At 40.2% G+C, this 23,959-nt stretch overlaps 3 protein-coding genes across 4 annotated transcripts; 1 reads left to right on the top strand and 2 right to left on the bottom strand.

Annotated features, from left to right (window-relative positions):
* Nucleotides 1-392: 392 nt before the first annotated feature.
* LOC100748670 (integrin beta-PS-like) lies at nt 393-6,249 on the bottom strand. Of its 2 annotated transcripts, none has more exons than XM_033324070.1 (15): nt 5,834-6,249; nt 5,555-5,762; nt 5,238-5,466; nt 5,066-5,165; nt 4,807-4,977; nt 4,640-4,738; nt 4,395-4,559; nt 4,164-4,322; nt 3,940-4,071; nt 3,571-3,870; nt 2,807-3,028; nt 2,605-2,721; nt 2,332-2,524; nt 2,119-2,258; nt 393-2,043 (listed from the first exon to the last, which is right to left on the bottom strand). In XM_033324070.1, the coding sequence occupies exons 1-15, from the start codon at nt 5,978-5,980 to the stop codon at nt 1,969-1,971; spliced, it is 2,457 nt and encodes an 818-aa protein (XP_033179961.1). In that variant the 5' UTR covers nt 5,981-6,249; the 3' UTR covers nt 393-1,968. The 2 variants fall into 2 exon arrangements, with proteins under 2 accessions (XP_033179961.1, XP_012247879.1); XM_012392456.3 differs by having other exon boundaries at nt 2,332-2,520; nt 2,601-2,721; nt 5,834-6,247.
* Nucleotides 6,250-7,745: 1,496 nt separating this feature from the next.
* Nucleotides 7,746-8,743, top strand: LOC100750014. Its single transcript, XM_033324071.1, has 3 exons — nt 7,746-7,839; nt 8,327-8,404; nt 8,555-8,743. The coding sequence occupies exons 2-3, from the start codon at nt 8,354-8,356 to the stop codon at nt 8,696-8,698; spliced, it is 195 nt and encodes a 64-aa protein (XP_033179962.1). The 5' UTR covers nt 7,746-7,839; nt 8,327-8,353; the 3' UTR covers nt 8,699-8,743.
* A 1,787-nt stretch (nt 8,744-10,530) lies between these two features.
* Nucleotides 10,531-23,750, bottom strand: LOC100740756 (mothers against decapentaplegic homolog 3). The gene is made up of 7 exons (XM_012392457.3): nt 23,336-23,750; nt 15,325-15,533; nt 14,916-15,139; nt 14,603-14,826; nt 14,150-14,463; nt 13,765-14,034; nt 10,531-10,897 (listed from the first exon to the last, which is right to left on the bottom strand). Exons 1-6 carry the CDS (start codon nt 23,533-23,535, stop codon nt 13,766-13,768), a joined length of 1,440 nt encoding a protein of 479 aa, XP_012247880.1. The 5' UTR covers nt 23,536-23,750; the 3' UTR covers nt 10,531-10,897; nt 13,765.
* Between the last annotated feature and the right edge of the window lie 209 nt (nt 23,751-23,959).

The following is a 23,959-nucleotide window of genomic DNA, read 5'->3' on the forward strand; positions in this document are numbered from 1 at the left end:
TGATTGGACCGTATTTGGCTGTAATTAAGGCACCGGCGGCGGCCATTAGCGACCGTGAAAACGAACAACATTGTTCCCCGGGCGAAACCCGACCGGTGCTCATCGACGCGTACTGGCATATATCAAACTCTCCAACGACCAATCGAAATTTTTACACGAAACCGAGATGCCAATAAACAGACAATGTGTATAAATTAACGCACGGAATAGCTTAACGCGTATAAGATTTCGTCTCTGCGAAGATTACGACAAGACCTTATTTATTGTATTACCATCTATTTGTCCTATTTTATCCCGGTAAACTTCGTATAAATCATATATATATATATATATATATTTTGTATTAACAAAATTTGTAAGGACGGTATAGACGAGAAACAAAGAAACTTTCCATCTGTCGCTTGTTAAAACATTCGATCGTAATAAATTCGTATTCTATTTACCAACAGTTATTATCGTTACAGGCAAACCGATGCTGATCGTGGTACAGCTAACTCCTTTAGAAATCCAAAAGGTTCGTCAAGAACAGCGGCGGACGTGAAAAGTAATCGTTAGTTGGCAGGGAATACTCGTGAGGCTATGGCTGACAGATCAGAACGAATACGACAACAATACTGTTCGACTCGCGTAATTGGCGCCATGGGCACCCGGTGGGAGCATCTCATGGCAGACCGAGGTGAGACGCCGATACAGGATGAAGAGATTTACAATGTTCCCGGCCGTAAAATAATCAATAAAATCTGTACAATGTAAAGAAACGGACGTGCGGCAGTGATTTAGTATGCGGAGCGCCGGCTCCGCTATTCTCTCCTTCCTTCGAATGCTTTTCTGTGCTATCCTTAAGGCCCGATTACGCGATCGAATCGTTGCCGTCCGTTCGATTATTTCAATTTTCGATAGTTTCTAACTTCACCGAATTACCAACTATCGTATCTACGCGATAATCGCCATTTAACGTCGTCTTGTCTTTTGAAAAATTCAATTTATTTATCGAAATAATAGTATGGTAAAATTAAAACGACAGCGAGACTTTCTGTTATAATAAAGAAACGATATTGGTAAATAGATTTTTATTCGTCGCTACATCTCGACGTAACGATGATAATAATTTAGCTCCCGAAATTTGCCAATCGTCGGTAACGCTTAATAACGATGATAAAGTAAATCGTTGAAAGTGCTGTTCCGCATTCCTTGACACGTCTTTATCCGTAAAACGAGCGCCACTATACATAATGGAGACCAAGGAGGTAATCAGGGACGAGTAATCAAGTCGTATGGGCGGATTCAATGTGAGTGGAGCTTTAGGTTTCTGGTGGGAAATACAGCGAGTCGCCGCAGGGTTTTGCAGCAGGAGCCGACTATGGTGACGAATTTACGAGCTCCTTACGAGGCTGCCTTCTTCGAGCATAGCAAGCAATAAAGTACGAGGCCAGAGGATATTCGAAACAATCGTCTGAAAGGCCAGGACCTATCTCCACGCAAAATCCTCCGATCAAATTTAAAACTGATTTACGAGTGATCGCTTATCGACCTTTGTCTTCTCATCCGTCCCGATCGCATTCGTTTTACTTCCTGGTAGACCCCCCTCGCGAAATATTTTACGTTAAATATCGGCGTAGATTAATTGCCGCCAAAAATTCCTACGACGCTCTAGATATGACAAGATACGACGCAAGGTACCAACGAGGTTCGGGAAAAATTTCAAAACAAAAGCTAAGGAAAAGATGGATATATCGTCACTTACTGGATAAGAATGCAGGAATAAAGGTAGACAGAGGTTGTTCTCCACGGGATTGGAAGAATAAACATTCATCTCGACGACTAGAAATTGTCTTCTCACAAAGCAATTAACCAACATGGCGTCGACGTGCTCGATTCGATTACGGTGGCGCTACCTACCGGATCGACTACCTTTCGATACAATCGAATTCTTCTCGTGGAAATAATTCGCGGGAAAATAAATTTTATTTAATCCTTTGAATTTTCGTTGAACGTCGGATTGCTGAACGTCGATGTGGCCTGTTTGTAAATCGGATTGTCGGCCTAAATAAATTGGTTATTACATCAATAAAATGAATTTATTTAAACATATTGAAATAAAAAATTAACGTTATTTACCCTATCCCACTTAGCCAGGGCTCGTTCTCGCTCGAATTTTGCATATTCTCGTTTATCGTGGATCGTCGTTACTATCTTCCAAACGAGAAGAACGAAGAAACCGATAATCACGGTGCTAATGATTAATCCCACAGCGACACCTATGGCACGAAAGTTAATATTCATATATTACGAAATATATAAATTATATTTGATTTATCATAATCTGCTTACCGAGGACGTTGATAGGAGTAGGACATACCCTCTCCTTTTCAGCGAGAATCTTGAATATCTTAATATCTCCTCCGCTACCACCTCTGTAATATTCGTACTTGAATACAAACGTACATCCAGCGTCTCCTGGAGTTCGACAAATACGAGCTCCGGTCTCTTGATCCTTCTCTGGATCCTCTACGACCTTATCTACCTATTTAATTGGAAATCGCAGGCGCATGAACTGACGCTCCGTGAAACTTATAAATATATTTCTAGAGAATACCGGCTTACGATATCTATCTCGTGCAGACACGCGTCGCACTTTCCATTTCCAGCAAAAGGCCCGGTTCCGTACGCCATGCATTCGACGCAGTTCTTCAGTTCCTCGCATCGTTGTCCAGGACATATCTGAAATCACGAAAACACGCATTCGTCGTAACCGTTGTCTAACAAAGTGATTATTCGGATTTTCTCGAAGCGGAAGGAAACCTACAGGACACTCTTCGCAGTACTGTCCAGAATATCGAATGTTGTCTTTTTCATAACAATGACAGCTACCGCAAATGCAGTCCCCGCGTCCACTGCAAATCTCCATGGTTTCACCGTTGCTTGGTATGCATGTGCTATTCGTTTCTTTGCAATCGCACGTCTCGCCGCCCCATCCTGGAAAGCAATTGCAAGTCCCGCACTCGCACTTGCCTCGCCCGCCGCAAACCTTAAACGCAACAACGTCAGTCGGAATAATAGAATACACGCAAACGCGTGTAATTTATCTACCGTCTACCTGAAAGGTACTGTACAGGTTTCCTTAAAAGGGAAATTACCCGAGCAACTTCATCGTACGAATAAACGATTCCGAAGTGAGTTTACGATACGCGAATATACGTTCGGTCCGTGGCTGATAACACGAGCTGGGTGATTGCCGATTCTGATTACGCCTGTATTCATTGTACAATTTCTACACCGTACGTGAAATCGTTTAGCTGTCATCCTTCTCGTATCTTAAAATATCTTTCGCTAACCCTTGAGAACCATCTTTGTCCTTGTATTTTGCATATCTCGCACGCAACACCAGAGTGTTGCCGCTTCACCGATTACGACACATATCAAAAAACAGTTGTCAAAAATAATGGTTTAAATGTCGACGAATCTTCGAATACAACTGTTCGTACAATTGAGTCTATAGGTTTATATTTAACAAGTCCATAACGATCACCTAGCGTAGTCAACGTGTCATTGAAGCAAGCGTTCACTTACCAATCCCTCGTTGCGTTTGCAAGAAAAGTTATCGCACTCGCAATATTTCCCATAAAAAACTTCTTGCGGATTAGGACGCTTCGCGCAATCACATACACCGCACTTGCAGTCTCCATGGCCGCTACAAATCTCAGTGGTCTCGTTGTTAGGCTTGCAGTCGGCCATGGCAGCTGCGCTCTCAGCGCCGGCATCGTTCCCTTCGCATTCACACTGCTTCCCGTAAAAGCCCTCGTTGCAAGAACATACACCGCAAACCGAAGTACCGTTTCCTCTGCAATCTTCCGAAGCTGCCACGTATCCCTACATTTTCATTCGAGACGCGTGAGACAAGTTTAAACGAGAGAAATCGCGCTCAATCGTCATTCTTACCGGATGTCCTGAATGTTCGCAAGGACAATCGCAGATAATGCTCAGCTCGATCGTCAAGCTCTCGTCTATACCTCTCGGCTTTATCTGCATACTTGTCTGCCATTCGCTGGAATTCGCTGGACATTCGGTCGCCTACGACCAGCAAGAACATTTCGCATCTCGCAAGACGAAATTACACAGAATCTTACAGCATGCCGATGAACTTGTCCGATTTATGCAAGTACCTGTAATGTTACTTCGAATTCGACGACGTTGCCCACTCGTAATCCCCCGCATTTTTGTCGTTCTTTCAATTCCACGTTCTTCTCCAAACATCGAGAGTAGTATTTCACATCGATCATTTTCGGCGCATTATCCGTCATTGTTATGGAATTGACCAGTTTCTAAACAAATTGTCAAGCTTACGTTTATCTATGAAACGCGTAATAGAGTTAGGAAGATTAGTAAATTCATACCTCGTATTCTCCTCTGATAAGGTCAACTATGCTTTTAGAGTTGTTCCGTATCGTTTCGATAGAGGAGCCACCGATGCTTTCGCTCAACAATTCATACGTCTTTCTCCTGTCGCTTTTTACCGCGAATATGATGTTGATATTACGCTCGCGAGCTATTTTGTTGATCTACATTCGATAGTAGAATAAAACTGTAAATGAATGCTTCGCCTTTGCACGTCTAATCGACTAAATAGAAAGTTGCATACTTGAGATATGGACGGATAATCTTGGAGAAGCGAGTGCGTGTAGAACCCTTTCTCGTCCAAATGACAGAGACAATCGTTGGGTTCGATAATTCCCGCCAGCTGAAACGCGATCGTGTTTAGTACTCGAACGAAGAAAAAGCAATCTACGTTTAACCGCGTTTACGTACTCTACCATCTCCAGCGGTATGGAAACTGGCGTCTGTGGAGAAAACAATAAGATGTCGAGCATCCTGTCGCCAGCCAATTTCCTTCGTGCAAACCATCGCTTGCATCATCGCATCGAGACCACCCTCGGGCGCGTCCAAGTTACCAGACACCGGTGCTTCTCGTACGCGAGTCTATGTCAAAAAGCAATCGATCAGCATCAAGAGGTTAGAAAGTAACGCGCGAGACAAATGATACGGCGAAACTACTTTTGAAACGAACTTTGAAAAGATCAATGTTCTCGCTAAGAGGCATTTGATGCTTATAATCGTACGGCGCTGCGCATGGCTTTCCTGTTTTCAAAGTACACGGCGATTTTAATCTGCAAGAAAATTACGGATCAGGAAAGCGTAGCGATATCGACAGAACAAAAATAGTCAAAGTTTCAAGATACTTCTCCGGTTGCGTACTAGTCATAGGCAATACAACTTTGTCCACGAAACTACCGAATCCTAGTCGAAAGTTCGAAGTCAAGTTTCGCATAGCATCTGCCAATTCATGTCCCAATTCTGACAATAAATTCCTAGAATCCTCCATAGATGCCGATAAGTCCATCAGATAATACAGATCAACCGGATAACCCTCTGCCTGGCTATATTTTAAAGTCAATCGGTATTTCTCGCCTGTGAAATTCGATCAGACGCATCAATTGGAATCAAATTCCTACCCGAGAGAAATAACTTAATCGTAGATGCTAAACGTTATACTTTCCTCGTCTTAGTGTCAAGCGAATTCTTTGAGGTTGAATTTGAACTGGATCTGTGCCTCTCGTCGAAGACAACGGTCGATCTTCGAGTATCAGCATCTGATTCATCTCATCTATTACGTCCGACGTTCGACACCAGTGATCGCCTTCGTTTGAAAATTTTTCTCTCGTGACACAACGAACCAATGGACTGTTCACGCTTTGATTGGAAACCTAACCATAAATTCCTTATTATTTTCGAATCGGTGAAACTTTTTCTTTAACGATTTAAAAACGATAACCACCGGAGTAGAGCACCAAACACATCGTGGAATCTGTAGACAATTTTTGCAAGTTTGTTGAGACGCGCAAAGGCTTTCCGGATCTTTGTATTCGCAAAACACCAACGAGAAGAATTGAACCCAGAAGAGAAATATCGTCCAGCGAGTCATAGCTTCTCTCTTAATGTCACTTTAATTTTAAACGAGCAAGGTGTGGCTACACTGGTAAGTTACAAGGATATTGTGGCATCCCACGGAAATGACTCCGAGATAAAGTGACCATGCGTCATTAGGTAACTATTTTTACTGACAAAGTTTACGTCTTAATCAACGGTAAGGTAAGCGTTAAACAAAGGCCTTTATTTTCAGTTACGATCATGGTCATTAGAAATATATTGAACATCTTCGAGCAGGAAATTTTATTGTAAAATGATATAATTCAATGAATTTAAATACCGAGAATATACAAGAATATTATTATATTACGTAAACATTTAATTTATTACGCTAAAGCACAGACCGCTAAAGTATGATATAGTGACATCTTTTATGTCTTTAGTAATTTAGAAAGTGTCAGCTATAGATACCATCGCATGATAAGTATATATAGCTTCTATATCATATTCTGGAAATGCAACTTACAGTATATTGTCCAGCCATGCGTTGAAATGATGAACTAAGTATATTGAAACGTCAAAAGATGGCGCGATACATTTATCCGGAAATTAGAAATCGAAAATCGACAGCGGCGAAAGAACTGTAGGCGAAGGTTCGTTCTCGTTCAGTGATCATTCTCTTTCGTCGGCTGGTTTTGGATATAACGGTAGGTGCGTTAATTTAAGATACATTTTCACTTAAAATTCGTTGTAGACTTGAATTTTTTCATTTGAATATGCAACGCTACTGTTATTGATTACGTAAGAGAACATGCAAGAATGTTCCACATCGTACATCTTATTAATTTACACCGGATAACCTATAAAAAAACTTCTCCCGTTTACGTTTAATGAATGAAATAACGTGCCAGTGTCTCGACATTAATTAAAAATAATGGTTTTAATCGTGTTCATTAAACTTTTGTCTTCAATCGCTCTATTTTTGTCTTGGAAACCGTTTCATTGTGAATGTATAGATTCACTTAACCACGCATAGCATTTTCATGAAAACAAATAAAAGATTAACTAAACTGTTTATTTTAACTGAACTTTATGTTCAGATAAAAACTAAATTACACTAAATCAACGATAGATTTTGTGTTATAAAATGTATTTGTTTATTTTCATGCATTTGATGTATGCGATATCGTGTACAAATGGAGTCATAAATGTGCCGTAAGCGTCGTCACACGCCATTTTTGTATTCCAGCTTATAATATCACGTGTGCATAGTTTCCTAGTATTACAAAATCTAGTTTTTGATGTTGTATAATGGGAATATTAATGATAACATAAAGTTAGTAATAATAATGAAGCGTAAATTTGATTACCTACATATTATGTAAATTTAGCATTATATAAATTTTACTGTGGTTGAATACCAAAGGCCTTGAGTCAGAATATTTTCTACTTTGATAACTTTTTTTAATGCTTCGAATAACGTGTATTTATTACGACATTTTTCCTCGCTTGTTTCTTTAAAATCTACATGGTCCTAACAAAATTTTCTCAGAAAAATCTGGTACACTCTGTATAACATTTCGAAATATTAAACTGCAACAAATAAAATTTTATTACGTTTCTGTCATTGAATGAAAATATCATGTATTATTACATAAATATACTTAAATATAGAAGAACATTATAATCTTAGACGGCGCCAAGCCATGTTTATCCAACAGTGTCCGTTAAGGTTGTTTTATACACGAACATAATAATAGCTTTGCCAACAAAAATATCATGGACCTTGTGTTATACATCAAACGGTCGATGTCTTAGCGATATAGAGTATCAATAATTACGGTTCTTGGTAACCTCGACAAAGTGTCACCTGAAATCGAAAAAAGAATTTACGTAAATCTTCATGTTGAAAAGGTTAACTAGCGATATCTCGATATTTGCGCAATACATAGTACTCTTTTGACGAAACATAGCATGCCTTGATCACTTATCAATGCAACTTTCATATCATTGATATTCTGCATTTCCTGTGTACTTCTCAGTTTCCAAAAGTAAAATATTAAACAAATTGTTTAGCGTAATTTAAAAAAATTGAAATAGTAAATAAAAATTCATGATATATAGCGTGAAATAATTTTAAAAATAAAATAGCTTTTTTAACATAATTTTATGAACAATTTTGTACATTGACGCTACCATTCTCTATAAAAATCAAATGCGAGGATCAATTCTAGGCATGATAAAAATGTGTGGTTTTTGACAGCGCAATCCGAATTGTTTACAATAACCAATTTGGATGTGATCCAATGTTACATATTCTCCATCTGTAAATTTGACACCCGCCTTTTTTTTGTAGATTATATAACAAATACGTGATCTACGCATTCTACATTTTTTTTAGAGTACGAAGAAAAGCCGTGGTTTAAAGATGTATCTGACTCCTGCAACCCTCTATGCTTTTAGATTATCATTCCAACAGGTAAAGTATTTTCGACATGTAAAGGTAAATGTTATGTAATACCGTTTACTGTGCTTCTCCTAGAAAAATCAAATCTTGAAATATTATACCTTTTTCGATTCGTTTGAACCTTAACATTACGAAAGAAAATTAATTGATCGTTTGTTGTAGGGATCTGTCTCGTCTGTGTTCCGCAGAAATTCGATCGATCGCCATACCACCACATCAGCATGTATGCTTGCAATTATTGGCCTATCTATGAGCGTATTTTCTGTGAGGAAGTTGCTAGCCTCGAAACACAATGGTCGTTCGTAAAATTGTCATTAAAGTCAGCAGCAACAGATCAATCCGAAAAAAGAGGAAAGACAGCGTAATTGTTTGGGATGAAAGATTCTCGCCGAATATTAGAATATTACAGAAACTCCCTTGATTGTATTATATAGCGGAAATCAGAAGTCTTATATTATCGCGTCGTATCCCGCAAACGTTAATCTTTTTTTAACGAAACACATTAACTACATTGAACACGCGTGCGATTTCACATTTTAATAAATACTTCAGACGAGAAACAAAGACTTAAAGTAGGGATAACTATAAAAATGTAAAACGTATAATGTAATTTCGCATAAGCGATGTAAATCGACAATTGTTTCGTATTGCGGAACTCTTTATGTATTCAGTTAACATGCCATGTACAGAAAAACGATAATTTTGCAATTCGATCATTTTGGATGGATGATTTGTAAGAACTCGTAAGAGCTTTTAAACATGTTACTTTATGGCGCGAAACCGGTTTATCGAAGTTTTATTGCGATTGTTGCTGCTACTCAGTCACAGACACCGATGAGTAATTATAAGTAATATAAGCGCAATGTTGTACACTTGTATAGATTGTATTCATTTCATCGTAGTCAAATGATACAAATTTTTTTGTCCCATAAAACTGTTAATTTACTTTTATTAGTAGATTTATGTTTTATATGCCCTAGTCCTACTTTACGGTTCTACAAAATTGCACTAAAATTTATAATATTCCTAAACACGTAAATATCTTAAACAAAATGTTACCGTGTACTTATGGGTATATTCGTAGCATTGGCGATATCATTAGGTACAGTCTCTTCGTAACTATGAATTAATAAAAAGCGACAGAATCATGTTTATTAGACTTAATGTGTACATTTATTTATAATTATCATACAATCTCACACTCGATATTTATCGACTCGACGTCTCTCACCTATATACTCTCGCACTCGTTCTTTCAAGCTCGCGATTTTATCTCGTATTCTCGTAAAACATCTCATCCACACCAGGGGAACATCGACGATAACAACCGTCATCAAATGTATCGCACGCAAAAAAATTTCACGTCTTTTTAATATGTAAAAAAATATCTGATTTGTAGAAGTTATACGTTAGTCGATGCTTCCCTTTGTGTGCATGCGTCTATTAGCACACAAAATATATAAGTAGCTATAGAATTAAAAATTTATAAAATCGTCGGACCGCTCGATTGTTCGGCAGGTCAAGACACTAAACATATGTAGAATAAAAGTAAAGAAACACAATGGTAACAATGGTAACAATTACGAATTTGTAAGGGAAAAAGAAAAACGAGAACGTCACAATTTAACAATTCGTGCGCATCTGAATCGCGACTACTACAGTCGCCGTCGACTCGACGTTCTTGTACTTACAAAAAGAAAAGAAAAACTTTGGCAATTGCTACACTTAATATACTTTGGCGAATTAAACGCGTTTTTCAGTGGTCTGTCTCTTTCTTCACGTCATAGATGTATTTATTTTGATCTTATGCTAACGTAAAACGAACGAGTAGGATTTCCAGGACGACGAAGAAAGGCGAGGGCGGGTTCTTCGATTCCCCTGTTCATGTTTCCTTAATTAATATACTAGTGGCAGTCTGACAGAGAGGCAAGTGGTTGTTAAGTATTCGACGATCAAACGATTTTAATTTTTCCTTACGCGAGACAATATCAATTAACACGAGTCCAAGTAGGTGTGCATCATATATTACTAATATATAGTTATTTTCTTTCTCGTTTGTATTACTATTCGATTATTCGAGCTGCCCGACGATGTCGTGTTTGACTTTCACGAGGTCTGTATACGTTTTTTTTTTTTTTTTTATGATTTCGAAGAACGTACGACGACGTTAAATTTTCCTCGTGGATGAAACATCAGATATGCATGTTGATTAGAAGTAGGAAATATCCTTGTAAAAGATCAACGTATTCGTGTTATTACGTTGTGCAATTAATAATACTACCTAAGAATCAATAAAATTATATCGCTTAAAATCACGTTTTTTTGACTATCTTTTCCATAGCTACTGCCCAAGCTCGTCCTCCCTTCGATATTCTTCTAGAATTGGTAATGTAACACAATCATTGGAACATGGTATCGATTCGATAAAAATTTGTAATCAGTAAGTTCACGAATCGTCTTCGTCACTGCCGTATTTCTTGATCTAACGACGTACAAAAGGCAGGTCTGTAAACAGTAAAAAGAAAAAAAGAAAAATAAAATATTAGAAAAATGATATAGGATATTACAGTGTGATCAGCTACATAATACGAACAAAAGACGTCGATCGATTCATGAGAATTATTATGTATCTATAATGGATGAAAAATCACTTGCCTTTTCATTAAAGTGATTAAAAACTTAGCACATAATGTTTCTTCGTCAAAACGATTAAGACACTATTAAAAAAATAGATTTTTCGCATTTGCGATTATTCACGACAATGTTTTCTTTGCCTTAATAATTAACGGAAACATTCGATCGTTCCTTTCTACTTGATAAAATTTATACAGTTTTATACACGAATTAATGATTAAACCAATTGTCTACTATTTCAAAAGTTAATTAGAAAAATTGTAAAATGATCGATGCTGGCAAAAAATATATAAAAAAGGAACCGATTCCTTATAAGATTTGACGTTTTTGTCGAGATCAAATCTCACATTCTGTGCGTGCAATTGGCCCCTATCGTACATAAAGACTCCATAGAAGTCGTGTATAGATTATTTTTAAAAATTTATTCGTTAAAAAAGAAGAAGAAGATAACTGAATCCATGCACTTGGTGCAAAGACTATTCGTACATCGATATTAATATATATCTCATAATATAATAAAATACGTAACTTCGTTATCTCATTTTTATGTTCATATGTTCTACGTGAAAGACGTTGATGTTTCTAAAAATTGTTTTCCTTTTGTTTCGGTTAGTCTCGAATATGAAATATTTTATAAATTCTACGATAAAATAGAAACTTTTTAATACACTCGACTCTAAAACAATTTGTAAATGAATTTAAAATAGTGTAGAAACAATGTGCTCGATATATCTAAAAGCATCTCACATTCAAGGCCAGACCATTATTTTCTTGCACTCTCTCTCTTGATAAAGTTTCCTTATCCTTATAAATTTTCATTTTATTGTGCCTTTTGTATCGCCTCGAAAACTGTATGCGCTTTTCCTACGTTCATTAGTTTCGTATAAAATTTCAGAAGACATTTCAATTATATCGTTTCGATTGATTATCTTCTGCATGCAAAAACATGTTTTCTCCATAAAAAAAAAACATCGTTTACGATCCTATACAACGAACCAACATTCCTGCAACGATTTTTAAATAACAAGTGATTCGCTACGCTGAATATCAACACCAAAATGTGCTTTTTAACCCTCTAAGTGCCACGCAACGTGATTACGCTGCTCGCACGCTATATCGGAAAATGCCATCGCATCTGTCATACAGAAATATTACAATACAGAAACTTCAATAATAATTTTAAATTATAAACAACTAAATTAATAACGGATATTGTAAATTGTAAAACAGAGATTGATAAAAGGATAAGATTGGCTCTTGCCGATCAACTTCTGCGATAATTCGTGGCACTCGTACGGTTAACGTTTGCTATGTGGCGCATAAAGTTTTAGATGCTCGATAGTAAATATACGTACATAATTTTCTGAAGTATTGATCAATTTTTTCCATGCGATATCAAGTAAATAGATATATCTGTCTACCATAGACTTCGTGCGCTTAGTACTCCTATCAACGTTAAGAAATATAGCGCTTATCCTTAATAAGAATATCAATTACTCGAGATAAAACACCTTAATACGTAACAACATTTTCAATTTCGACCCAGAAATGTCTGTTAAAACATTGTCCGCATTATGTGCCGAATGATTCGTCTGAACTGACTAACCATTCGCAAAACCTCCAAATACGCAGAAACATAACTATCCGTCCTGATGCGATCCATTATGAGAATATTTGAACATTCTGGTCCATCCAAGGATGTAATAACGTTAATGAAACGTGTAAATAGTTACGTACATGTTGAACACTGTAATCCTTCCGTATCGTTATCGTGTAAGAGAAATAGACTTTACAGGTGTATTTCTTTTTTAACGCTTTATTCGTAGGAAAAACACTGACAAAGACTCCAAATAGACCAGTGCTGTTAGAAACTTTTCAACGGGTATACACGTTTACCCACTCTATATAGAAATTCTTCTCAGCAGACTATAAACAGTGTGAACGTACATAATATGTATTATTTTGTAAGGGCTGACGTATACTGTACGACTGAAGTGCATTGACTTAACAAGCGATAAAAATATGTAAAGACTGAGCTTTTTTTTAATGCGATGCACGTATACATATGCACCTACATATATGGATACAAATGTACGCCCATATGTATACGTACATACACACATGCACACACAGAGTCGCGCTTGTTTTCGCCCTGTTAATTCAGTTAAAATCGGATTCGTAACCCTGGATCGTAAAGCACTATATCCACATATCAATGCGGTAAGTGAGTCAATAGTATCTACTTATTTCGTTATTTGTTATTCTCAACCGTAATGTCCCAGTTTATTGAAAAATTGGTTTTCTGTACCGATGATAGCTGTATAAATGATATTTTCAACCGGTCTCATCTTCACTCATTTGCCCGCACATCGTCCTTTCCTTTTCTTCGTAGGAAACATCGACGAAGCAACGCGATTCGAGCACTTGAGCGTTTCTATAACTAACCGATCGCCAGTTTTATCTTCATTCGTCCGAACGAATGCTTTTCTGGCACTTCGAACACGATCTCGTATTCCATGCACTTTTCAAGCTAGGATACACGTATACGCTTCGTAAAAACGGTGATCGTATCTATTTTTCTTGCACTGTTTATCACTGTGGTCGGTGGTAGTTGGAAAGAATTCGGATAAAACAATAAATCCGCGGTAAGAAAAACCAATGTACACAACGACGACAACAATGACAGCATGCGAATTGTCCCTGTTTTCCCGCATCCATCAAGGAGAAAAGCATACAACCTTATGACATTGAGGAACAGGGTAAACGCGGCGATCCCATCTGTGTGAGTACCCTATCGAGCCACTGTAACGGACCGTTTAAATGCAACTCTATCCAACAAGGAGTCGACGTCACGGTTTGCCGACGATACGCCGCTCCCCAACCCTTTACAAAACTCATTCTGATCGTGCACATACGAGTCAACTGGTACACTGCTTCGAATCCTTGGGAAACTGATTGCGATAACAATGCGGCAAATTCTTGGTTATTGAAGATCTTCAAATTGCAACCTGCGGGAAAGATCAAACGAGAGAAGATCTATAAAATAAGCTTCGGTTTTAAAGTCAAAAGAATATAAGAAGTACAGGGGAACCTGTAACGTGTTACGTCGAATTATGCACTTACCGGGTGGTATTTTACAAACGGTGGCAGGATGCCAACCATAACGTTGATTACAATTAGGACTCTGAACAAAAATGCTCGAATCCGATAAACATTCGGCAAACACCTCACCACCGATGTAGTATAATCTAGCTCCTTTCCCGATATGTCGTCTCGTCTGTTCAACCACGGTGTTACGATTAACGTTCGACAGTAAACCCAAACAGAAACGTTCGGAGTTACTGGGATCGGTGAATCCATCCACCGTTATGCTCGGTTGCGACGCATGAAAGGTCTCGCCTACTCTCGTATTCAGCTCGTAATAACTTATCGAACACCTTGTAGGAACAGAAAAGAGAGAAATCAGATATAAAGAACAATTCGAATCGATCCTTGACAAGGATAATGCGTCAAACTGGATCCACTTTGCATGGAAGTTCGAGCATGATGTTGCATAACCCGTGAACGATCACTCACCAAAATGCTGGTTCGCAATACATAACTGGTTGTGCGTCGACAGGACTGGGAGACAAACGCGATAAGGACATGTTGTCGTTGTGATCCATGTTATCACCATCTTCGCTTATATATCCCGGAGGTGGAGTATCGGCAGGAGGATCCATGGACCCAGGCGCTGGATGTGGCGAACCCTGAACACTTCCTAGGCTCCCAACGCTAGCCGGACTTGTCGCCTGCATACTCTAAGAAGGAAAAAGACACTCTTCTATCCAAAAAAAATTCGTACGCGTTATTTATCGAAATAAGAAGCGGAACTTTATCCGATATCAACCTGCATCCCTTGATACGGATTGTTCGGTGGTTGTTGCTGTTGTTGTTGCTGCTGTTGTTGCGGTGACTGCGGTATGCTTTGTTGATTATGATGCTGATGATTTAACGTCGCGTGGAAGCTCGTGTTTTCTGGCACGCTGACACTGAGCTCCTCGATGGAAGTATTGTATAGGACGGACTCGTCCCCGGCCAAGGTATGCCGTGGTACGAGAATGGCTGGCAAAACTAAAATTTCGTGCGCTGATAAACGTTTGCATGAATACAGAAAAAAACAACCTTCCAAAGTTTCAGAATTTCAAACAACCGATAGACGTCGATGTTACACCGAACATATCGAACGAATCGCGCGGGAGATACATAGAAACATAAACAGGAACTGGAGCCGTCATTGAAACGTGCCGTCTACGTACCTGGTGTTTGTATTCGTTGATAGTGATACGGGTTGATGCAGACTTCGTCCCGTTTTTGCGTGAACGCGTACTCGCAATGCTCGATTGCCCTTAGTTCGTGGTGCGACTGCAAATCTGGCCAGCGCCAAAGTCGGCAGTAGATCACGTGCGGCAAACCTTTGCCGCGTACTCCTTGGACACCGTTGTCACCGACACCGCCTGGGCTAGGCCTTGCGTCCAGAAACAGAAATAAAATCAAATCTTTCCTAAGTATCTACTTTTTTAACTTTCGAAAGGGCTTAGAATCCTGCCACCTACGTACGTACGCTAATCTTGTCACGCGACCGACCAGTGGGAAAAGAAGCTTTGCGCAAAGTCGAACGAATCGTACGTACATCGATCGCGTAACTCGATTTACGGAAGTAGAATCGCGACTAGCAACGCGACACTTTCTTTAGATGGTACGGCGTACCTCTAAGAGGGTAACATCGTCGAAACATCGAGGCTTAAGCTGGCCGCGAGAGCTCGACACCCGACCGAGTCGTAAAACTCTTGCTTTAATGTATATACGCTTCCAGCAAACTTCCTCCTGCTTCCTTTGCTCTCTCTTTTTCGCTCTAGACTCCTGTGTTCGCGTCTGCCGCGCCGGAAGCGGTGGCGCCTGCCGACAAAAAGAAACTGCCGCCGCACATTCGCTGCAACGTTTCTCTCTCGACGAGGGTAGCTTGCCGAACGAATCGTCTCGCTCGATCGTCGATCACCACTCATCGTTCCTTCTTTCGATCTCTCCCTCTGTATCTTTCTCGTAATCGGCTTAGCCGTCTCGAATTGGCTCGAGGGAGATGCAGGAGACCGGAAACGGAGAAACTCATAGCCGACGAATGGAGGAAACGCGAGGCAAACGATCGTGGCGGAAGCAACCGTGTAATTTTCGCCTATCTAGCGTTTACGATTCTGTCTCTCGGACGCAGATTTTTAAGAAGCTTGCAATTAACCCTTTGCCCGATTTGATGAAATATTTATTATTTCGCTTGCGCAAGAACAGGGCGGTATTCGTGAGAAAATTTTCCCTCAAGTCGAACGACACCGGTTCTTCGAGATCACCGACGCAAGGATTACACGTAACGTTTCGACATTTTTCATCCGGCACCGTGTTGCGAGAAAATGACAAATATTCGTTTAAACGGCTGCTAAAAAATTCGTAAGACGCGCGGTTAATCGGAAAATTAAAACGAATTCGCCGTACGTATATCGTTACAGATTCAAAAAGCAGATTCAAAAATCGTTGCATGTATTGAATCTGCTTTTCCTCTCGGTTCGTCTCCACGATCCTCCTCCTTCCTCCTCTTCTCTGTCCCCCGATCTCGCTCGCTTTCTCTGCCTATCTATCCGTTCGTCGTGTATAGCGTACGTGCGTGTGACCCTCAATTGGAATCGCTCGACACTACTCTTCGTTACATAATAATTCAGAAACGCTGGCACGGAATTTATATGGTAGTTTCCTGCGCGATCTCGATCTCAATTTCAGGCCTGAATTCGCGCGTCAAGTATTATCGCTGCGATCCAGCCGAGCTTATCGAGTTGCCATAGGAGAAAGTATAGTTTCCGAAGATGCGGGACGAGACTACGCGACCAAACGTTCGAACAGAACGGAGTTTCGCATTTCATCGACGATGATCTCATCGTCATCTCGATGACAAATAAACGGCACGCCTAAACGGAACGTAATAAACGTCCGAAACGATTTTTAAAGCGAAACGACCACGGAACGGGCATCTTATACGGCGTATCTTTGTATATACGATGTTTCGACGTGATTTGCGTTCTTCGGAAAATACAAATCATTCCGAGCCGTACAAACTTCCTCGAAGCAGCTTGCATGGGGGAAAGAGAAGAAGAGCGGAATCATCGCGGATGCCTTTACGGAGGTATTCGAGGAAACGTCTCCTATGATACCGCGAGTATACGCGATCGTGCGCCTCCCCCCGACCTCCCAGTCTACTGTATCCAGTTGTTACGTAACGTCAATAGAAACACGGGAACAACAATATCGCCGATTCTCCAGCAATATCGAGTAACTCGAATGTCTCGACGATCCGTTCGTAGTGACGCGCGCGCGGCTTTTATCGACCGCTTCGAAAGGTGGCCGCACGAGCCATCGCGTACCGCATCTACACCGAAATTTCTTGTCGATACGTCGATGAACCAATTGCCCGATCGGCCGATAGCTACGCCGATTAATAACCGTTCTGAGATTGGTTCTCGATAATTCTCGGATCGTTAACAGAGATAAAGAGGGAAATCGTTAGGGCGCGGGGGGAGACCCCGCCAGGCGTATGCGAGCAATGCGATGTAGCAGCGATCTGGCGGCGGTGTGATTCGGCAACTTTACCTTTTCGATAACAAGATCGCACGCCCGTTGCGATTGATTGCATCGTTGGGAAAATAAGGCCCGACGCGAACGAACGTCGTTGTAACTTCGCGGCAGCGACTCTACGCGATTCCGCGGAATTGCGTTTTCAACGGTGCAACGCACAGAGGCGCGCGATCACTCTGTTGAGAAAGCGAAGGTGCCGAATCACGTCGTTGGCGCTACAAAATCTCGACGAGGTTACATCACTCCAGGCCGGGCCTTATATTTTCGATATCGAGTTACGGGAAATATAAATCTGTCGAACGATTCATCATCACCGCGATACTGAAATCGCAACGATAACGCGCCGCTCGCCTGTCTGTATAGCGGCGATATGATCGTGATGGCGATCGTGGCGGGCCAAAACAAACGAACGCGCGTAACTTAAACAGCGGATAAATCGAAAAAGTGCAAAATCGCGGCTAGACGAAATAGCAAAGTTCTCTATTGGAGAATAAGGAGAACGTAGCGATCCGTGGTCTCGTTCCTTCTGCAATTTCAGTCATCTTGCTGACGCACCATTGCCTACTCGAGGACAGAGAGTCGCGTTCGCCGTGAAATTCTTTCCACGTATGCATCAAACGAGAGGCGCGACTTAATCGGGTTTAATCGTCGATTGCACGGACAACCAGACGGAGTGCGCTCCCACGTTTTTTAAAAGGAAGAAAGGAAAGAAAACAGACAGTACGTGAGCTGTGCACTTATTCGCGCTGGCTGCGATATACAGTGGCTGACGAAAGTATTCGAACGGCCGCTATTAAATCTTTAAACGACCGAAATATGCATGTCGATCTTAAGATCTGATAATAGTATCGTATCTGCTGTAAGATACAAGTATGAGAATTATATACCTAGAACCTGGAGCGAATCGGATAACATTCGTACAAGTTACGAAACGTTGCGACGATATACAGAAACAGGGTAACGGAAATAATCGAACGGTATTAATTATACCTACCTTATTTTACGTTAATGTTTAGTTGCGCCTCCTTTGGCTTCGATTACTGCTTCTATGATATGCGCTTTACTTATGAATTCCTTTGCGAATCTTAAACGTCTGGCTCGATACGTTTCATCGATGGATGATTTTTTTCTTGGAATACTAACATGGAAATCGTTGTTTCGCAAAATCCTGTGACATAATTCCGCATGAACGTTCTTTCCGAAGTAGTATCGTCGCGCGAGATACTTCGATCCTTTTTTATTTCGCGTATAATCATTTTTTTCCTCTCTAACGGTTAGCTTTTCCGGCCCGTCTGCGCGGTGTCTGTTCGCGACTATTTCCTCGGTTTCTTTGGATTTTTCGAAAATACAACGTATCGTAAACGCATATCTATCTAATAATTTGTCGATCTGCCTATATTCCCATCTTTGCGTACTCGCTTTATCTATCTCGGTTTTAATATCGATTCCCTCTCGAATATCCGTGTTTCCGATCTTTTGTAACTCCTTGTCAGCATGCAAGCCAATATTATTCTCAGCGAAACACGAAGCTCGGTACACGATATTTCTACGGTTGAGTCGACCAACATTTCCACCGTGTGCACAGAAATGCATGCAAACTTTAACTCGCTTAACATTTACACGTTCGATCACTTCCCGGACCTTGTTTTTGCGCATCGTTGCAATAAATGCTTCGTAACATCTCTACAAACGCCGTCCTACGGTAATTGATATTTGTATCTTACAGCAGTTATAACATTGTTTTTCGGGTCTTAAGAGTAACGTGCACGCTCTAATCGTTACGAGCTTTAACGATCAACGTTCGAATACTTTCGTGAGTCACTGTATAGCCCGGCTCGTCTCTGCTCCATTTACACGCGCGTGCACGCACGCATTCACGCGAGCATAAAAACACATAAAACAGATAGAAGAGATCCTGCGTGTTCCACTATTTTTCGACCTTATACCTCTTTAGGTATATCCGAACAAAAACAAATTCACGACGCATGGACAGTCGCCACATTTGCGAGAACGCGAAAGTACTTCGAGCGGCTAAAAGTTTCGCTGGCCTCGATAGGGGCAGAGCAAACTCGTCGATAAACCGGCAAATTTACGTTCGATTATCAGACGAAAAGCAACTAGTCGTCTATCGAGTAATTTCATCTACGTAGATAGAATAAACGCGATAGAATCGACGAGATCGGATCAACGGGACGTAAGGGAACGCGGTCTCGTCAGAAATTTCTGATTACTCGTATCGATAACGCGACGACGAATTTCGCTTCGACGAAATAATGGAATGAGAAAAAGAGCCGAGAGAAATTGCGGGAAAGAAGCTATTTCGATAAAGCCAGCCAACGAAAGCAACGAGATAGATTATATCATCTGGAACGAAGCTACTCTGATTCCGTTCTTGGATGCATACGCGCAACAACGAGTTACAAGGATAACCAGAATGCTTCTCGGAACGAAACGCATTTGCACGCTGGTTCACGGAATAATTTCCATTTTTCTATATACCTATTCTCCATGTATTTCGCTGGAGATCGAAACGATGATAAAGATCGTACGAAAGCTACAAGGTTATTGAAAAATTATCACGTCGCAGGTTCGTAGGTCTTACGAACGCGTTCGGCAGGTAAACGAGAATCAACGCGAATCGACGAACGACGTTATACGAACTTACGTAATTCCTGCTACGAGTCGTGCTTTTCTTTCGACCAAATAAAGATCAACTACTACGAAATCTGTGTCATTCATTTTTTACGTAAATACCCCTCGCTGTATCGATTTCGTTACGTAAACAATGATTAATCTAGGTACTGGCAAGGAGAGTATCGTCGATAATGCGTGCGATTCCATAATGTAAATAGGACGTTTCGATCAGATTCTACCTACCAAGAAGAATGCTACGTACGAGATTCGCCTGTTCGTTCACGCTGTGATATAATCGAAAAAGTTACGGTTCGGCAAGAAACGGACAAAGCTCTTGTTTTCTCAGACAGATAAAGAAGAAACAACGATAGCAAAACTTTCGTCCGACGATGATACGCGATATTTGATTTTCCTTCTGTCTTTCAACCTATCATATACGGCAGAACTCCGTTTATTTGAAGACAACTTAACTTTTTTATCGTAGTAAACGGTAATAGAAAAACCGATCAACTATCGTTATTCGAACTTGAGTTGTTTCAATTATTTGTCTTCCAACTATTACGGATAAATGAAATTCTACCACGTGTGTGTGTGGTGTGTGTGTGTGTGTGTGCGCGTGCGTGTGTGTGTGTGTGTGGCTACCTACGGTTAAATAAATACCTCGTGGTCGATCGATCCAACAACGCGAAAATTCATGTCTAGAAAAAAAGGTATGATGGTTAAAAAAGTTGTGATAACGCAACAGCGTGGCTGGTAAAGCTACCAATCTAGCGTACCTTTACAGTCAATAGAAAAACAGAAGAACATGTACTTCGTAACATCGGAACAACTCGGCTCGGCGTGTGCGCGCGACGAGCAAGAATGTAATTCCCTCGAATAGGAATTACCTGCTGTAAGCGTGCGCGCGAGCAAATCGCGGCGCAAAGTCAAACATTAGCTAATGACCGAGTATTCTCCAGGTAGATGGTTATTTAATCGAGGCGCGACGTTGTGCGGAGCGTCAGATAACCGAGCGAAATCGAATTTCCGGGCGCGTATCATGCGATCGCACGGTGTGCGATCTCGATCGATCGAAAAACTGCAACAGACAGAGATTCCCTGACGCGATGAGACGCGTCGTCGGGAAACGGGAAACGTAATGCAAAGCGAAGCGAACGAAACCGCGAAGCAAACGCGGTTCGTTCGAGTTACAAAAGGATCTGCCTTTCTCGATGACAGACTTTCCCTCTCTTCTCCGAATATCCTTGAACGCGCGACAACGTGGCTAGGATTACTATTAATAAAGTCGTTACGAGCTGCGCGCCGAGCTACGATCGATTTCGATATACGATTTATTCACGCACACTAACTAGAACCAGCGTATCCTGGCTAGGTTATCGATATTTATCCTATCGTATACTGTCGGATAAATATTAACAGACAGCGCGTGGAATATACTTGGAGCAAAAATTATGTCACAAGAGTATCACGACGAGCCATCGTATCGTAGATCACGTTCGTGTTATTAAACGGTTCTAATTATCATCGACCGTCATTAGCAGCAACTGTCTAATCCTGTCGCGGTATCCAGTATTCGCTAAAACACACAGTACGTGTTATTAATATAGTTGAAGCACATCCGCTTGCGAAAAAACGCAAATGACGATACGTACAATGTAAGTATTACACCTATTGAGAATATGCGAGCTTCTGGTACCACTGGTTACTAAACGAAAAATAAGACAATCGTAATGACAAAGAAAATTCTAGCGTAAAAGGATGGATACCGAACAGCAACGTGACTCACACGTGAGTTTCATTCATAACGCACATTTCAATCGGAACGGATGCTGCGTGCGTTCATCGCCGCTTATTTTGATTGGAAACGGAAAACGAGAAACGCTACCGAAATAAATCTCATTTGCATCGTTTTCCGTATCGGACATTGTTACGCATGGTTCCCCGTCTACTTATTTGTTTGCGATCGCATCTTCGTTAAAATTATTACATAACTACTAAGATAACGATGTACAATCGACACGTACAACTATCGTATGGGCTATCGTATCGTATCGTACCTACAAAAAATAAACAAATATGTAACCGTGCGTTATAACATTAGTATCGTGTTGAATTTATCGTGTATGTATGTGATAATTAATACACAACGTGTCAGGAAATGTACGTGTAACGATTATTTGAGATCCGTATAGAAACTAGATTGAAAACAGCCTTTCAGGTTTTTACTGAAAGAAAGAAAGAAAAAAAAAAAAGAAAAAAAGAAATGTTATAGAATGCTTAGCGAACTCTCTAACATATGAAAATAGAACGTACTCGTAGGCAAGCACTCGCGCGATTTTAGATCGGCTAACTCTAAAAGTGATAACGGAGAAACCGAATCTCTCTGAAAGAATGACATGTATTAGAATTTCGGAGATAATATTAGCAACCGATGATACAATTCCAAATGGAAAACTTCTCAAGTTTTGTTTATCCCAAACTGTATCAATAACGAATACGTATCAAACTATGTGAACTCGACTAAGAATTTTAAGAAATTTAAAGCACAGCTCTGTTCAATATTTAAATACTGTAATGACCAACAAACGTACGGCTATGCGTGTCTTAACCACAATCACGATCGAAATTATGATACTACAGTGGAAACACTTGGCACGATACAATTATCAGGTGAAGATTATTAAAATACCGAACTCGATAAATCTATTAAAAAGAGTGGAATGGATCTTTTGTTTATATTGGTCAACAGTAAAAAGAGCTGTCAGTGGACATACAATGTGACATACGTACGAATACATGATACGTAAATATGAACGGCGAAGTGCACACGCGAACGCTTTCTATTTCTCCGAGTTTCAATGCAGATGATACAAATAAATCCAATACCCGAATACCTTACGCTGACATCGTACGTACCATGAAATAGATACAAAAATGAATGAACGATAGTGAAAAAAGGTATAATTCCATCGGTTGCAATATTTATATACACGCAAAAGCATATAAAGTAAATAAGCGTACCTCGGTATAGTAATGCACTTAGTGTTGCAACTTTGCGTAGTAATGGCCTTCTCGAGTTCGTCGAGGCCGGTGGATTTTTTTAACTTTTTAACCAGACTTTTAACAGCTTTTTCACTCCATTTGTCTTCTCCTTCTGCTTTTTTCCAACCCAACAATCGTTTAACGATAGGCGGGTTAAAGCTGGATAGCATCGAAGTCATGATTTGAGTTACGAGAATTGCGCGCGACCTGCATCGGGCTGTCTCGACGTACTACGACACCAACGAATTTTCACTCGCGGTCTTAGCTACATAACCCAGACAGGGTTGCTAGACGATTAACGTTTACCGTGAACTATTCAATCTTGATGAATGCGAATTTCTCATACGGGCGGCGAAAACTTTGCCACAGCCGCCATTTTGTTCTTTAAGCATATTCGATGAAGCTCGACAATCTTCGGACAATTTCGACCAAACCATCGAATATACGCACGATAGAAAGCAATGTCGCAGTAAAATTACGTTAAACTTCATTCAAATTATATTCTCATCCATTTAAAGTTGAACACATTTCAATCCGCAAATCAATCCTATTTACTAATAATGCCTTTTGCAATAATTTATAATATAATAAAAGTATTACATA

The sequence above is a fragment of the Bombus impatiens genome, unplaced genomic scaffold (genome assembly GCF_000188095.3).
Source record: "Bombus impatiens unplaced genomic scaffold, BIMP_2.2 scf_1445, whole genome shotgun sequence".
Classification (NCBI taxonomy): Eukaryota; Metazoa; Arthropoda; class Insecta; order Hymenoptera; family Apidae; genus Bombus; species Bombus impatiens.

Excerpts from the sequence above, each read along its gene's own strand:
- LOC100748670 (XM_033324070.1), bottom strand. The coding sequence starts at position 5,980 with ATGACTCGCTGGACGATATTTCTCTTCTGGGTTCAATTCTTCTCGTTG. Across the intron at positions 4,323-4,394 it reads TTATCAGAGGAGAATACGAG|AAACTGGTCAATTCCATAAC; the intron begins GTATGAATTTAC and ends CAATTTGTTTAG. Across the intron at positions 3,871-3,939 it reads GCGAACATTCAGGACATCCG|GGATACGTGGCAGCTTCGGA; the intron begins GTAAGAATGACG and ends ATGAAAATGTAG.
- LOC100750014 (XM_033324071.1), top strand. The coding sequence starts at position 8,354 with ATGTATCTGACTCCTGCAACCCTCTATGCTTTTAGATTATCATTCCAA. Across the intron at positions 8,405-8,554 it reads TTAGATTATCATTCCAACAG|GGATCTGTCTCGTCTGTGTT; the intron begins GTAAAGTATTTT and ends CGTTTGTTGTAG.
- LOC100740756 (XM_012392457.3), bottom strand. The coding sequence starts at position 23,535 with ATGACTTCGATGCTATCCAGCTTTAACCCGCCTATCGTTAAACGATTG. Across the intron at positions 14,464-14,602 it reads TATTGCGAACCAGCATTTTG|GTGTTCGATAAGTTATTACG; the intron begins GTGAGTGATCGT and ends TGTTCCTACAAG. Across the intron at positions 14,035-14,149 it reads CGTTTGTAAAATACCACCCG|GTTGCAATTTGAAGATCTTC; the intron begins GTAAGTGCATAA and ends TCTTTCCCGCAG.